This window comes from Sorex fumeus, unplaced genomic scaffold, assembly GCF_029834395.1.
Source record: "Sorex fumeus unplaced genomic scaffold, SorFum_2.1 ptg000050l, whole genome shotgun sequence".
Classification (NCBI taxonomy): domain Eukaryota; kingdom Metazoa; phylum Chordata; class Mammalia; order Eulipotyphla; family Soricidae; genus Sorex; species Sorex fumeus.
In genome coordinates, this window is record NW_026606107.1 from 1,694,494 (window position 1) to 1,711,378 (window position 16,885).

General features: G+C 39.3%; 1 protein-coding gene across 1 annotated transcript in view; it reads left to right on the forward strand.

Annotated features, from left to right (window-relative positions):
* The window catches only part of BTK (Bruton tyrosine kinase), a 46,649-nt gene that overhangs the window by 2,298 nt on the left and 27,466 nt on the right, over positions 1-16,885 (forward strand). The window contains exons 2-4 of the mRNA XM_056124197.1: positions 981-1,126; positions 13,756-13,923; positions 14,774-14,872. Coding sequence (XP_055980172.1) covers positions 13,783-13,923; positions 14,774-14,872 — 240 coding nt within the window. The 5' untranslated portion in view covers positions 981-1,126; positions 13,756-13,782. The remainder of the gene's footprint in view (positions 1-980; positions 1,127-13,755; positions 13,924-14,773; positions 14,873-16,885) is intronic.

Below are 16,885 nucleotides of genomic sequence, written 5' to 3' on the forward strand. Positions count from 1 at the left end.
AGCCAATGCCTTAACCCCTTTACTACCTTTCTGTTCCCTCTGACGGCTTTTTTCTTTTTTTCTTCTTTTTTTTTGCTTTTTTTTGGGGTCACACTCTGTGATGATCAGGGGTTACTCCTGGCTTTGCACTCAGAAATCATTCCTGGCACTGGTCAGGGGACCATATGGGATGCTGGGAATCAAACCTGGGTCGGCCACATTCAAGGCAAACACCCTACCCACTGTGCTATTGCTCCAGCCCCACCCCTCTGAAGGTTTTGGTATAACATGGACATACTAAGTCAATGAACATGACTTCTCTTAGACTGTGGTTCTATCGTACCTCATGTGGTGTATCTTTGATTTCCATTATTTTCAACAATCCTGGTTTCTTTTCCCTCCTTTTTTTTGGTGGGGGTGGGAGGGAGTTGGGCTTTGTGGTGCTTGAGGGACCATATGTGATGGGAGGGATCAACCGGGGTTGGACACATGCAAGGCAAGTACCTTACTCACTGTACCATCTCTCCAGCCCCATCAGTTCTGGTTTCCATTTTGATTACGCACCTACTCATTAATTTCCCCTAAGATAAGGCATTACGAACTGAGTTCCTAATAAAGGGCTGTGGTCTGAACTGTTCACTTTCCAGCCTAGATATTTTACCTCTACACAGAACCTTGGATTTTCTAAGCAGCTAAGTTACTCACATGACATTTCTTCTGATTGTTATCAACAAAAGCCTCTATGCTTATTTCACAAATGCTACTGTTACTCTACTTTTACCTGGAGTTACTTGAAGTTCAATGCTGGTGCTCATTTATGGAATATGACTCTTATTCCTGGTAAATGTGCTTTTTTGGTAATTAGCTCAATATAGCAGGTGGTCAGGATCATTTTGGAAACCAATTGCACTGTTTATGTCATGCAGTCTAGCTCACGACAACGTTGCACCATTCACAGATTAGCTGGGCCACCTTATATCTATGTTCTGTGTCTACTTTAGGATGCAGCAGCCAAGGCAAATGACTGTGTCTGATATCACAATAGACAACCAGAGCAGTCACTATGGAGTCTGCCATCCTGGAGTGTAGCCAATACTTGCCTTTTCTGGGAGAACCTTCCAGCAGGAGAGTCCTGCTGTAACAGAAGGTAAGAGGTGACTGAGGAAGTATTCAGGACTTCAGTAACATGCCTATTGTGGCTTATGGGTCTACAGGTGTCAAGAGAAATGTATTAATTAAGAGTTAATCCCTGAGACCAAATTTTAACTGCGACTATCAACATCCACAGAAAATGGGGAAGACCCAAGTCTTGTGTGGGTTTTCATTTAGACATTTTTATCTGTAGAAAGAAAAATTCTTTCTTAGAAAATGACTCAGCAGGGGGAAGTTTTGTCGTTACCTCTGTCAGGTTCTTAAATTTGGGGCCCCTTTAGTGAGTGCTCCCCATTTTTCACTATCAGGTTTGTGTGGTACCGAATCTCCTGTGCCTTAGAGGACAGGAGACTTTAATAATAGTCTTCCTGAACTGGGGAGATGGCTCAGGAGGGCTGGAGTGTATACTTTGCATGCCAAAGTCTCCATATTCAGACCTCTGGCACCACTTGATCCCCTGCACACGAGGCTAAAATTAATCCTCAAATATCACTCAATGTGACCTTCCAAATCTAAATAAAGACATGTTTCCCCAACTGTCCCTTTGTTCTGTCTCTGCCAGTTTGCATTTCTTCTATTTTCTGTTAGTCTTCATTCCTTGTGCTGACTGACTCCCTGGCTCTGCACATATGGCCCCAAGGAGGTTCTGTGACTTCTCTAGCCAGCCCCAGATAATTGAGTCTCAGTGGTTCCAGTGACACTGGAAAGGGTTCTTTCAGAACCAACTCAAGATGGTAGTGTCAGAGGTCACAGGCAAATGAAGGCGGGGACAACTGGGGGTGGGGGTGGAATGGGGACAGCAGCAGGGAACCAGATACCATGCTGCTGAGAAAAAGAGAAAAAAAGTCATTGGTTTAAGTCAGGAAACAAAAAAAGGGAACTGAGTGGCTGTGAAAGGGTGGGGTTTGCTCAGACTGTCCTTCCTCTCTGGACTGTAAGAATATGTCTCCAGGCCCAGTGTCTTCTGAGACCGAGTCCCACCTGCAAAGTCCTGGCATCTCAATGCTTCTGGAAAGCTTCCTACCTTAAGTCAGGACTGAGGTGGGTCTGGGGCTTGGTAGGGGGATGGGCAGCAACAGCTCGGACCTTGCGCGGAATCCCTGAAGGTCAGAGAGAACGCATGGCTGGTGCCATTTAGTCTGCTGGTGAAGGAAGTTGACAGAGAGTGGGAGTGTCATCAGCATAAGGCCCTCACCATACCTCTGATCATGGGAAGGGGCTGTACGGGTCCATTCTGAGTAGGGCTGTGGGGAGGGGGCGGGGGAACAAGAAAAGAAAGTGTCCGAGGGGACCATCAGAATAGGTTGCAAACGTTGGAAAAGAGTACGTCTGCAAGATTTAGCCATAGAGGAGTATTGCCATTGACAGTAGAATAATAATAAGCACTTGGGTAAAATAGTGCTTGAAGATCCAATATGTATACGTGTGGTAATGTGGACCCTAGGGAAAGAAATTCTAAGAGGTAGATCCTCTAAGAAAACTTATTGTAAGAACTCGCATGCCACAATAGAGAGCTGGGGAAAAGCAAAGACTACATTAGGTTGAAAGCTACCTGCCTTGGGCTGTAGTGGGCCAGTGTTAACTGCATTCAGAGTTGACTTGTTTGAAGAATTGTGTGTCCCAACCTCGTGGTAACAGTAGGTAAGAGTCTGGGGCAGGAAAGAGCAGCCCAGGGAGTGTGGCCAACCCTGGAGGCTGTGGGGAAGGTTTCTCTAGTTACCATTGCCGACCATGTGCATGCCTTTTTTTCTCTTGCCTTCATTCCTTTCCGCTCCTTTCCTCTACAGCTCTTCTTTATATTCTCCTTTATCTTGTTTGTTGTCACATCTCTTGAAATACTAAGGTTTCAATAACTGTTAAATTACATCAGTCTTTAACTGCCCCTTTCTTCCCTTGGCTTTTCCACTCTCCCCATTTCCCCTTATTTAGTATCTTCGGAAAATTGTTGTGAGTGGTGTGTTAAATCTGTGTACAGCAGTTTAAACAAGGCCTGGCATTAAGAAGACACGCTTTATCTCAGTGTCTGCTGATTCTTACTCCACCAGAAACCTGCCAGTGTCCCCTGAGGGTCTGCCTAGAGTAGTGTGGCATTTAAAATTAAAGGGAAATTTGATTAACAGTGCTGTAAAAAAATTAAATTAATAAAATGAAAGGAAAGGGCCAGAGAAATAGTATATCAGGTAAGGCAGTTGCCTGGTATGTGGCCAACCTTGCTTCTATCCTCAGCACAATATATGATCTGCCAAGCACCACCAGGTGTAATCCCTGAGCACGGAGTTAGGAGTTAAGTCCTGAGCATAGCAGTATGTGGCTCAACCTTGTCCTCCTAGAATAAAAATAAAATAAAGTGTAAGGGATTGCTAGCCCTGATTAAGATATCCTTGAATGAGTTTCTGGACCTCCAAATGGGATCCCACTCCAGTTTTCTTGCCTCAGCGCTCCGGACAATTCCAGAGATAGAGCTCCAGTAAGCCCAGAGGCTGGGAGTCTGTGCAGGTCAGTGCTCTCTTCTGTGCCATTAGTTATGTTGTAGTTCTGCTCCTTCTCTCAATTTGCATGCCAACCTTTTGCACCAAGTGTGCTGCAGCCACACAAGAGGTTTGATAAAATAACGTTAGATATTTCATAAAACAATATCACTCTCCACATAAGCCACAAAGTGCAAATAGTTAATGAATTCTTTCTTCCAGAACAGTATGCCTTTAAGGCCAGCACTGTTTCTTTTATTCAGACTGCTTTAACTATTGGCTTTTGTTAAAGTCCAAATTCCTAGTTGTTTATAGCTTTTGATGAATTTGTTCAGAATCCTTTCCAAATTCCTCACTTTGAGAACTAATGCAAGTTTCCATCTAATTTTAGAGTCTTGGTGCAATTTTAAATTATCATCATTATGATTTACTGTTTCCATTTTAGCAAATTTCCTATATTGGACTAAACCAGGAAGTGATTTAGGTATAAGGGGAAGAAATGGCATTTGAAAAGCAGTTTGGGTATTCTTCGAAGAGCCATCAGGAACCTGCTGCCTTTTGCCCAGTGATGACAGAGCTCTCTTTGCTAACTCCTAGAAATAAGGCAGAATTTGAAGGTAGTAAGGCCATGCTCAATATGAAGCTAAAGAACTTGACCTAAATCTCTCCCAAGCTGCTTGGCTATGCAAATGAAGCCGTCAGGGTATGGCAGAGAGAGGATTCCTCTGAGGAACCTGAAATAAAGAGGATAAATGTGACTTTATTCCTGGGCACTTAGAGTGTTCAAGAAGCACTGGAAACACAGAATCCTTATTCCCAGGATTTCTTCACCCCTCTCTGAGATCCTTAGGATTAATTTTGGTTTTTTGAGCCTTGAAGAGCTCATCTCACAGAGTTACTTCCCTGAAATGAAATGTATATGCTCACCGCCAGAAGAAGGACATTCTTGAGTCAAGAGAAGTTAGATTTTGTACCAATTGGTTGGAATATATCAGAGTTGAAAATCACCGACGCAGATGAAAAGAATAGTAATAACAAAAACAAATAAACAAAACAATAGTGTGGGACCAGAGCAATAGTACAGCAGGTAGGGCGTTTGCCTTGCACACAGCCGACCCAAGTTCAATCCCCAGCATCTTATATGGTCCCCCAAGCACACCAGGAGTAATTCCTGAGTACAGAGCCAGGAGTAACCCCTGAGCATTGCCATGTGTGGCTCCAAAACAAATATTTAAAAACCATCAGCATATGGTAAAAACAGCATATTTTTAATTGCCCTGTTGAAAAGTCAAACTTTATTAAATTTTAAGTGACAGCACTGGAAGAAGCTAGCAAATGGGGAAGAATGTGAAATTTGTATATTTTTTAAGATGGGACTTGGGGTGGTACCTGGCAGTGTTCATGAGCTACTCTTGATTCTGCTTGGGGTGACCCTGGTGGTGATTAGGGCACCATATATAGTGCCAGGGATTTGAACTGGAGTTAACTAGATGCAGGAGATCAAACCCAGGTTGGCTACCTGCAAGGCAAAGCCTTACCTGCTATGCTATTTCTCCATTCCCTGTATTTTTCTTTTTTGGTTTTTGGGCCACACCCGACAATGCTCTGGGCTTACTCCTGACTCTGCACTCAGGAAAAAAACAGAGAATAAAAGATAATGTGTAGTGAAAGAAAAATCCCTCCAATTTTTTTGAATGGGAATTAGGGCAATGTTTCTGTAAACTATTTTGTCAATATATAGCAAAATACAAAATTCACACACATTTTGATTTGGTAAGTGATGCTTATATAGAAATCCTAATATCATGGGAAAATAATCAAGAATAATGACAAATTAGAACTTTAAATATTTTGAAGAAGGATGTGTTGGATGAATGGTTAAGAAAAATAAGCAAGTTACAAGTATGTGTGATAATGATACAAAACCATTTTTTAACTTTTTGTTCAACACTTTCATTTATTTTTGATTGATTAATTTTTATTCCGTTTCCATCCTTTTCCATCCTTTTTCTTTTATTTTTGTGATGACTGGGGGTCACACACATGCCTAACTATGGTGCACATTGAATGCCATATATCATATTTGTACAATACTCACTGAAGATTGTACTCTTAGCTGAGATATGTAAATTTTGATTGTGGTGCTTGTCAGGGGTTGCTGCAGTATTCACACACATGCTCACAAGCAATTGCACTTCCTGGCTTGGGTACTAACACACTGCTTTATTATTATTTTTTTTGAGTGGGGGGACTCCACACCGCTGTTCCCAGGACTTCCTTCTGACTCTGTGCTCAGGGATCACTCCTGATAGGATTTGGTAAATTAGATGGAGGTGCCTAGTACAAGGCAAGCACCTTACCACTGTACTATCTCTCTGTCCTTCGCTCATTATTTTCATAGTGTGTTTTCCAGGGGTCACAATTTTTTGTGTCACTGACACACACCTGGCTGTTTGTGGTGCAGCTGTAAAGGCTCACAGCACCATAATTACCAACAGCTGAATTGCCGGGTTTAAACTGCAGAGTTTCCAGGGTCATGCATAATATATATGGAGCACTGGAGGTTTGTACTCATGACCATATATACTCGCAAGGTAGGTGCTCTAAGTGAGTATGCTATACCTCCAGGCCCCTAAAATTGTTTTGAACAAAAGTTAAAACAAAAAGGAATTCAAAAGTGGTCATAAAAATATACAGAGTATCCACTGTCTGAGTCTTCCCTGAATATCTGCTAGTGGTATTCAGAGGACATATGTGGAAATTGAAATAGAGTTGACTGCCTGCCAGAAAATTGCACCTTATACTATCTCACCCACTTAACCAGAATGTATCATTTGTAGTGGAGGTCAGAGGAGAATGAATCACAGAAATTGAGTGTGTTATAAACCCACAGAAGAAAAATATAAAATGCGAAATTGTGAAATGCTGAGGAAGAATCAAGACCTTGTGGAGAGGTCAAGGTCAATTCAGATAGTACCTTCAGTTAGTACCACAGGAGACAAGAATTTCTCTGATCAGCATGCAGCCAGGAAAAAAATTTATTTTGGGTGAAAATCTTCACCACAAATTTGGCAAAACAGTTGGCTTAAATCTAAAGTTTACCATCAAATAATTAGGTCTTATTGGAGCTTACAGAGCTTCTGGGAGACTCAATAAGATTAATTAAGTTTCTTTGTTTCCACGATTATACTTTAAAGAATATTTCTGGTTCTAATGGCATAAAATTGTCAATAAACATAGTTGGAACCTGAAAGAAACCTGGAACTGAGAGATTTCTAATGAGTCAAATTTAACTGATCAGTTTTGCTGTGATTAAAGATAGTTGATATTTTTACCAGATTTCATAGTAAGGCACCAAGAAGATAATACTGAAAAGAGAAACACTTAAGGGGTCAGAGAGCTCAGAAAGCAGATTGGACACTTACTTTGCATGTACCCAACCTGATTTCTATACCCCAGCCCCACATATGGTCTCCTAACCACCCCACACATTCCTCATCCTTGTGCAAAGAGTTGGGAATAATCACTGAGCACCTCTGATGTGGCCCAAAAACAAAAGCTGAAGGATTTCAATTTTTAATTTATTTTTTATTGAATCACTGTAAGATACACAGTTACAAACTTGTTAATGATTATGTTTTAATCATAGAATGTTTCAACACCCATCCTTTTACCAGTGTACATTTCCCACCGCCAATGTGCCCAGTTTCCCAAAAAAAACAAAAAAAGAGAAGATTTCAATTTTTAAATATTTATATTATTTATTTTAAATTGTAGTTGAGGTAACATGGTTACACTAGTAAACACTATTGTGTTTATGGTTTACAGAGTTACTGCCACCCCAACATCACCAGAGTGCCTAAGACCCTTCACCATTGTCCAGGTGTCACTTCTAGTTCACAAACTCTGGCCCTCCCACCCCTGCCTCTTGCTTGATAACCTCTATATCAAGAGTCCAAGGGTTATCATATTGTTGTTTGTTTGTCTTGATTTGGTGGAGACACACAGTGGTACTTGGGGAATACTCCTAGCTTTTTGCCCAGGGGTAGCTTCTGCTAGTGCTCATGGACTATATGGTGCTGGGGATAGATTCTGGTCTTCCCACTTGGAAAACCTACTCGGCATGATCTGAGCCCATTAAGCTCTTCATTTCCAAATTAATTATTTTTAAAAAGGGAACAAGGGATGGCACAAGGTGAACAGAGGAGCCAAATATATAAGTTTGCCACTTAAATTTGAAAATCTCTACCAGCACCCCTGAGCAATGAAAGGTGTGGCCAAACCTTCACCTCCAAAATAGGAGTGTATAAATTGTGAGGTTATTTATCATAGAGAGTACTTAGTTCATATGAAAATTGTACACAAATTAGAACTACCATTTTTTCAAATTAAATCATAAAAATTATTTTGAGGGGGAGGAAAGCAAGTTGCTATAAAATATGTGCCAGTTATATAAGAATGTGAAACATGCAAACCAACAATAACTCTTTGGGCGGGGGGCAAAAGCGGAGGTGCTCAGGAGATATTCACAGCTTGGTCTCAGAGGTTGCTCCTGGATGTGCTCAGGGTCCATACAGTGGCAGAGATCAAATCCAGGCCTTAGCACTTAGCCCATTGAACTGTATCCCTGAATTCTAAATATATATTTTATGAACTTTTACATATGTAATAATAATATAAATAGGCCTAGGACTAATAATCGCCCAAGTATAGACTTAGTACTTTTTGAATACAGCAGGGGCTAAGAGGTTACAAGAGGTTTTGACTCTATGGATAGTATTTCATTTCTAGAAATTCCCACCAACAAAGTATTAATGGAACAATGTTAGGATCTGAGAGAGCTAAGATGTGAATACATGGTTATAAAGTTATTCTTTTTATTTTCTAATTGAGATATTTCATAATACAGAAGTATATCGAGGGTTTATCTTCAAACCCTTCTTCTTCCTTAAACATATCTCCGTTGATTATCTCTATATCTCTTTGCTTATGGTTTTTTTCACTCTGGAGAAGCCAACGTTCTCTCTCGAGTATGTATTTCCTTTCCTTCCCCTTCTAAGTAAATTTTGTTCAATAAAAACTATCTTGCTTCACTAAAACTAGAAAATATATTCAATCAAGGGTTTACATTCATATTTATAAGTCCCCGAAGGACAGAGATGAATGGAGGTTCCAGCTAAACACTGGACTTGCAAACCATCAACAATTTAAAAACCTAAAAAGGAAACAGCAAATTACTTGAGGAATCAACCAGTTGGACAGGATCTCCTCATAAAGGATTTCAAGGAAAAGTGTAAGAAAAAAATTTTCCTTGAGAAAATGTCTTCCCGAGAAAAGAGGAAGATATGAATAGTTGTCATGAGGTGAAATTACAGTACACAGTTAACAGTGGCTGATCATCTTTTACATTCTGAGGAACACTGCAGAGGAGAGTGCCCCTGAATTCTGAATTCTTTCTTATCCCCTAGACTTACCACCATTTCCTCTTTCGCCGTATGTTCCTGGAAGATGCAGAGGGATTGTCACAACTGCTCTTTGGTGATAGTCATGGGGGAATGACGGGGTGCTGAGGAGCATGGCATTGCACCTCTGGGAGGCAATGAGGTATTACAGAAATGCCATGATCTATGGAGTCACATATAGATGAGGTTGGATATGTCTCATAATTTTACTGCCACGAGTCTCACTTTCCTTGCCTGTTTGTTGTGAGGATAAATGAAATACGGCATATAAGACACCTGACATAAAGATGACACTGAGAATAACAGAAATTCCTTTCTATTCTCCTGGGGGAGAAAAGAGAACAGCCAAAATCTTGCTGTGTAAATAATATTAAATATTAATAATAACAGTTATTATTAATATTAAATAATAATATTAAAGGAGAAGTGAAGAAAAATCCTGCTTCTTAGAAGTTCTAGTTGTTAGGGACTGGAGCGATAGTACAGTGGGTAGGGTGTTTGCCTTGCATGCGGCCGACCTGGGTTTGATTCCTAGCATCCCATATGGTCCCCTGAGTACCGTCAGGAGTAATTCCTGAGTGAAGAGCCAGGAGTAACCCCTGTGCATCGCTGGGTGTGACCCAAAAAGAAAAAAAAATTCTGGTTGTTAAATATAACTGACTAGGTTTGGGGGACTAGGGTGCCAATCACATGCAATAGAAAATTTCAGAACATTTAATCGCCAAAATCTATTAATTGCCTGCCATTGAGCAGCATTCTTACTAGTAACATAAGCAGTTGATGAACTTGTACTTTGCAAGCTATAGATATTATATACTATATCTTACATTAAGGTAAGATTCAAAAAAGAAAGTGTTTTGAATAATAATAAGTGGATTATCACAAAGGCAATTTTTGTTTTTACCTTGTTTAGGTTGGATAGAACAAAAAGGAAACAGACCCTTGAACTTCAAACTTGTGTTGTTTAAAGGTCAACTGTAGTTATTTGAACTATGCTTATTTATAATTAGAGTCTCCTGGAGTACGACCAGTAATAGATCCCAAATGGATTTAGTTTAGTTTAGGGATCAGCTCAATGTTTTGCATGCAGGATGCCTGAATTCAACTCCTAGCACCACATTATTCCTGAGCACCATAGGAGGTACCTTCAAATACTACCTGGTATGCCCCCCAATAATACCAAAATAAAAAATGAAATACAAAAATGATTTTATTTATTGATTCTGCAAGTGTTATTTATATCAGTTGTTTCACATATTGCAATGTGTAATATGGCTTAACTCTCTTTGTTTTTTAATTTGGGTGCCATGCCCAGTGGTGCTCAGGGCCTACTTCTGGAAGCTCTGTTCCAGGAGTTGCTCCGGGCAGTGCCAGGGATTGAAGAAGTGGATTATCACAAAGGCAATCTGCATGTAAAGTCTGCACTTATCCCATTAATCTGTCTTTTCAGCCCAAGATGGCTGAGCTCTTACAAGCAAGCATTATTTTTTAAATTCTGCTGCTGCATACAAACCAGCAGGGTTGCAAAATACCATGGTGTGAAAAATCCTCACTTTATATTTAATAAAGAGAATGCTACAGCGAAGGAATTATATGTTTTAAATGAAAATCTCTGTGTCTTTTAATTATTTTGCCTCCTTTCTTTATCTAGATGAACAATAATTCTCTGTCACTGTCACTGTCCTCCCATTGTTCAATTTGCTCGAGTGGGCCCAGTAACATCTCCATTGTGTGACTTGTTGTTACTGTGCTTGGCATATCGAATACGTCACAGGTAGCTTGCCAGGCTTTGCCATGTGGGCGAGATACTCTCTGAGAGGGGCAGAGGAATCGAACTCGGGTCAGCCATATTGGCTGCGTGCAAGGTGAACGCCCTACCCGCTGTGCTATTGCTCCAGCCCATATAATTCTCTATGTGTATAAATATAAGTACAACATTTAGCTACTTCTATCTCTCATCCAACCACCTGAGTAGGATGCAGGAGTGGCCCTCACGATGCTTCTTTTGTTGTTGAATTGACTCAGTATGCGCTGAAAAAGAAAACAAAAATCCCTGACACTGCATATGGCCCTTTTTAAGACCTTCCACAATAAGTGTTTAAAAAAACAACAACTATCCTTTAATACACAGTGCTAATGACACACTAACCTTCAGGAAAATTTAAAGAAGGGTGCTTGGAATTTCACACTGTTGATGGATGGACCAGAAGTGACAAGGAAGAATTCTCATATTTTCATACTATGGGTGTCTGAACTAGATCACAAGGAATAAGTGGGGACAATGAGGTCATGGAAATACCAGAAATTCCCCATTTTTAGAGATAAAGGACATTTCACCACTTGCTTAGAAGGTTTATGGTTAATGAGAGACTTTCTTCTCCAAGTGTAGACCACCACTAATCTCTATCTCATTACAGAATCTTGAAAGAGAGGAAGGCTTCCCCTTGTACAAACTGGGTTTTTTGTCTTTATAAAAATTAAAAGATCAAGGGACCTTAGTGATAGCACAGCAGCTAGAACACTTGTCTTGAGCTCAGCAATCCCAGGTTCAATCCCCAGCACGTCATATGGTCCCCATAAGCCTACCAGGAGTGATCCCTGAGTGCAAAGCCAGGAGTAAGCTCTAAGCACTGGCAGATGTAGCCCAATAAAAATAAAATAAAAAATTTTTGAAAAGAAAAAGAGTGGTCCTGGGAAATAGCAAAGTGAGTAGTCTTTTTCTTTGCATATGGATGACCTGGGTTTGATCCCTGGCACCACATATGTTCCTCTGAGTTCTGACAGGAATGATTCCTAAGCACAGAGTCAGGAGTAAGTCCTGAGCATTGCCAGGTGCTGTCCCCCAAATATAAAATAAATGAACAAATTTACTTATTTATTTTTATTTTAGCTTTATAATTAAGGGCTAGAGTGATAGCACAGCGGGTAGGGCATTTGCCTTGCATGCGACCATCCTGGCCGACCTGATTTCAATTCCTCCACCCCTCTCAGAGAGCCCCGCAAGCTACCGAGAGTATCTCGCCTGCACAGCAAAGCCTGGCAAGCTACCCGTGACGTGTTCAATATGCCAAGCACAGTAACAACAAGTCTCACCATGTTACTGGGCCTGCTCGAGTAAATCGATGAACAACAGGAGGACAGTGACAGTGACAGTTTATAATTAAGGTTTAGAATTACTATTATAAGATTATACATAAACTCTAAGTGGGTATCTAAGATGAAGTATGAATAAGTCATTTAAATTCTTTTTAGTAACTCAGTTCTGTGGAATACTGTTTAAACCAGGAATTCAAGGAAGGAAGATTGCACTGTGGCAGAGTGCAGAGACAGTTTTGCTCCTTTGCCCATTTTTTATCAAAAGATTCCTTTACATACCATTGAGCTAATACACTATTGGGAGACAGTGGCATCCACATGGCGAGTAAGTGGCATTCTGAAGATCCTTAGTGCTCCTTTAATCTACTTCTATCTTCTTGGTATGATAATAGAACCTGCTCGACCACGGGAAATATGGATTGCCACTGGCTTCAATAAAAGCACTCTCATTATTTCCTGGTATGAAAATGATCTCTGCTTAAAAGTAGAGAAAATTAAATTGCTGACTTTATTCTGCTTCCATGGTGCCATCAAAAATCACAAGGAGTTCAGCTTTAAAAAATAACAACCCCTCCCCAGGAAAATCCACCTCTAACAGAACGTGAGAGTTAGGGGCTAGAGAGGTAGTACAGGGAGTAAGGTGCTTGTGGTAACCCGGATTTGATCCCTGCTTCCCATATGGTCCCCCAAGCACCACCAGAAGTAATTCCTGAATATAGAGCCAGGAGTAACCCCTGAGCATAGCTAGGTGTGGCTCAAAAACAAACAAAACAAAACAAAAACATGAGAGTTGTAGCAATGCTTTTTTTGGTATTTATTTACTGCCCCAATTTGTGAGAATATTTATGTTTTCATTTTAGCTTTATAGTTAAGGTTTTGAATTAGTAATATAAGATCATACATAAACTCTAAGTGTATATCTAAGATGGAGTGCTATTGTTTTGTGTGAGTAAGAAAACCTAGAGGGACTTGGCTTTCTGTAGTTCATACAAAAATATACAATATCAAAATATACAAAATCAGTTGGTTGATAGTTTATGTCCATGACTGCAGGTGCAGCCTTCATATCCTTATTAGACCCCTGGTTAAAAACCTCTGCAACAGTGTTTGAAAAATCAAATTCACTGTCTAGGAAACTGGGAACTGAAAGACAAGTATTTTCCTCAGTAGAGTTCTGACACCTGCATTTTTCCTTTTGGGGATATCACAGTCAACAGCTGCATGGAGACTTTTACTATTCACAACTTCTGCATGTATCATAAAATGGTGATTAGTGTAAAACTGCCTCTCACCACAATTTACCAAGAACACAGGGACAGCTCATCTGATATCCAGAACCTTTCATGGCCTTATATAAGAAACCAGTTTACCAGTTCTACATAGTGTAAAACCAATCCTTTCAACTGAATGTCCATCCGTTATATCAGAAAACTGACATAGATGGGGGCTGGAAGAAGGCAGACATCAATGTAGGCAGAAAGCTCTTTGTAAATTTAGCATGTTTCTGTTCCATTTGAAACTATGTGGCTAGGCTTAGGTGTAGGGAGGAATAATAAGGATTAATGTGATCAGTTCTCAAGAATTTTCACTACCAACAGTACACAAGGGAGCTCCAGAAGGAAGCTATGGCTGCAGTAATACTGGAGAGCATCTTTCTGAAGCGATCCCAGCAGAAAAAGAAAACATCACCTTTAAACTTCAAGAAGCGTCTCTTTCTCTTGACTGTACAGAAACTTTCGTACTATGAGTATGACTTTGAACGTGGGGTAAGTTTCTTTGCTGTAATACTTAAGTATCAAAGACTTGGCCTTCCATCTTCCTGGAGAAAGATACAACTTCTTTGTTTTGAGGAGAGGCTGAAAGGAAACTTATTGCACCTCAAACTTAGAGGGTTGGAGAGATAGTACAGCAGGTATTTGGCTTGCCTTGCACGTGGATAACCTGGATTCAATCCCTGACACCTGCAGAGCCAGGAGTAAGCACTGAGCACAACCAGACGTAGCCCAATCACCAAAAAAAAAAAAAAAATCAAACTCAACAAAATGTTTTTAGCCAATATCTAGCTACAGTCATGATGGGGCAAAATTCAAAGGTATTCAAAAACTTTAGGGGAAACCATACTATAGAATCTTAATTTTAATTTAATTAGTGAGGAATCACTAATTAATTATCCAGAATTAAATTAAATTCGGCCATTGCTTCCTTATTTCATTTGACAAAGGCACACACATTCACACAATATTCTGTAGTATTTTCTCTCTATCTGTCAAAAAAGGTTAGATTATTAGATCTGGAAATTTTCAAAAGCTCATGTTCTGATACAGAGCATGAATGCTGTTTCTCTATGTTAAAGAATTAGATAATAAAACATAATTATCTAGTTACTTAATCCAGGTAATCCAATGCAAGTCATCTACTCTACCCCTGAACCACCTTCTTGGCCCCTAAGGGGTCAACTGTATGATTTAACTGTATGTGGTGCTGCTGCAGATCAAACCTAGGACCTAACAAACCTAGGGCTAACAAGGCAACCAAACGGCTTATCCCCAGTAATACCTCTTCAAGCCTCTCTTAAACACCTTTAATATTTCTCTATTTCTTCCTCACTCTATTCAGAGAAGAGGCAGTAAAAAGGGCTCAATAGATGTTGAGAAGATCACCTGCGTTGAAACAGTGGTTCCTGAAAAAAATCCTCCCCCTGAAAGACAAATTCCGGTAAGAAGATACCATTGTCACATCAGAGCAGGGAGACTGGGTGGTTGGTTAAGTAACTTGGGACAGTTCAATTTCTCTGTAAATAAACAGATGATATTGTGCAATGCAAAACACAGTAGAGCTTCTGTATAAAATTATTTATTTTGTTGTTTATTGGTTATTTGAGTCTGAGCATCTTTCACCAAGATACAAAACAAACTGATACAAAACAGTCTTGAAAATTTGTGAAATTAATTTTTGAATTATGTCATAACATACTAAGTATTTTAACTGAACAGAAATAGTTGGTTTTACTGTTTCAGTTACCAAGTTCAGTTTTACAGTTTTAATTTGAAAGTCAGAATTATAAGGCTCTGAGTCATTAAGATTTTTCTTTTTTTGAAAAGTAGATTTTATTAAAAGAAATTTATTTAAAGAATTGTGAAAGGCACAGGGGCCAAAACAATAGTACACGTCCCACCTGGGTTCAATCCCTGTTATTCCATATGATCCCTGTGCACTGACAGGAGTAATTCCTGCGTGCAGAGCAAGGATAACCTCTGAGCATCATCAAATGTGGCTCAAGAAGAAAAAAAGTGAAAGGAGAGAACGAGAGATACTTAAACTTGTTCAAGAAACGAGAGAGCTTCTCCAGAGTGGAAAAAGTTGGTTTAATAGCTTATTACTTATTTTCCTCTAACTTTCCAGATTCCATCCAGGAATACTGTCTTCTAAGTTGATTAAAAATATGTGTCATTTAGAGTCAGAGCTATAGTATAGTGGATGGGGTGCTTGCCTTGTGTGACATCCCAGAGCACCATGAGGAATAATTCCTGATCACAGAGCCAGGAGTAACCCCCGAGCATTTCAGGGTGTGGTCCAAAAAACAAAGGAAAAAAGAATTATAATTTATATCTTGCTTTGTAAGCTACATTTTCAATTTGACAGTATATGCAAACTTTTTTTCCAGGACAGTAGAAAGTCTTTAATAACACCGTTTTAGTAACTATGCTGTCTTCCATTTTCTGGGTACAATGTTAATTATTTAACCAATCTACTAGTGTGCATTTAAATTGTGTCTAGTTACTTGATATTATCACCATATCATGATAAACATACATTTTATATGCCTCTATCTTTCTTATAATAACTTTCTAGAAGTAAAATTTTGTTCTCTTTATGAAATCTGTACATTTGGTTATTTTTGGATTTTTATTACGTGTTACTGTCTAAAAGTGGAACTTGAATTTCATACACTACTAGAAGATATGTAGGAGGGTATTTATTTTTCTATAATATTTCTCTATCATTATTTCTCTATAAAATCCAATACCAGATATTCATAATATTTGACAGTCACAAAAAGTAATACTTTATTGCTGACTTATTTTGCAACAGTTTTGTTACTCATAAGGTTGAATAATTATCTGTATATGGTACATTTATATTTTTCATTTCTGAGTTGGCTATCATTTTTGCCCATTTTCTATTGCATTATTTAACCTATTATTAGTATTCTTCAAGAGATCTTAATATATAAGATTAATCCTTTAATAGAATGCGTGGCATCAAAGAAGGAATGCCTTGATTTCCCTGCATCCTAGGTTATAGAAATGAGAAAGCTCAGGGAGGAAAGAGATCAAGCAAGCTAGTAAGAAGAGGTGGATGGAAGGTAACAGGACCTGGGGTCAGGAGTCCCTAGTAAATCAGTGGTGTAGAGCTTGTGTATATTTTGAAACCACAGAGCTAATAGCACTGTAAGCAGGAGAACCAAACTACAGTAACAGAACACAAAAATGTGCCTGGAAAGGAGGCAGGATGGGGTGGAGGTAGGGTGAGGGGTCTGGGAAATATGGTGAAAGGAAGTTGACACTGGTGATGGGATTGGTGTTGGAACATTGTGTGCCTGAAACTATTGTGAACAATTTTGTCAATCAAGGTGCCTTAAATTTTAAAAGATAAATAATTTTAAAATATTAATCTTTTATGTATGTTGAAATATTTTTAATTTGTCTTTTTAAATCTTTATGGTGT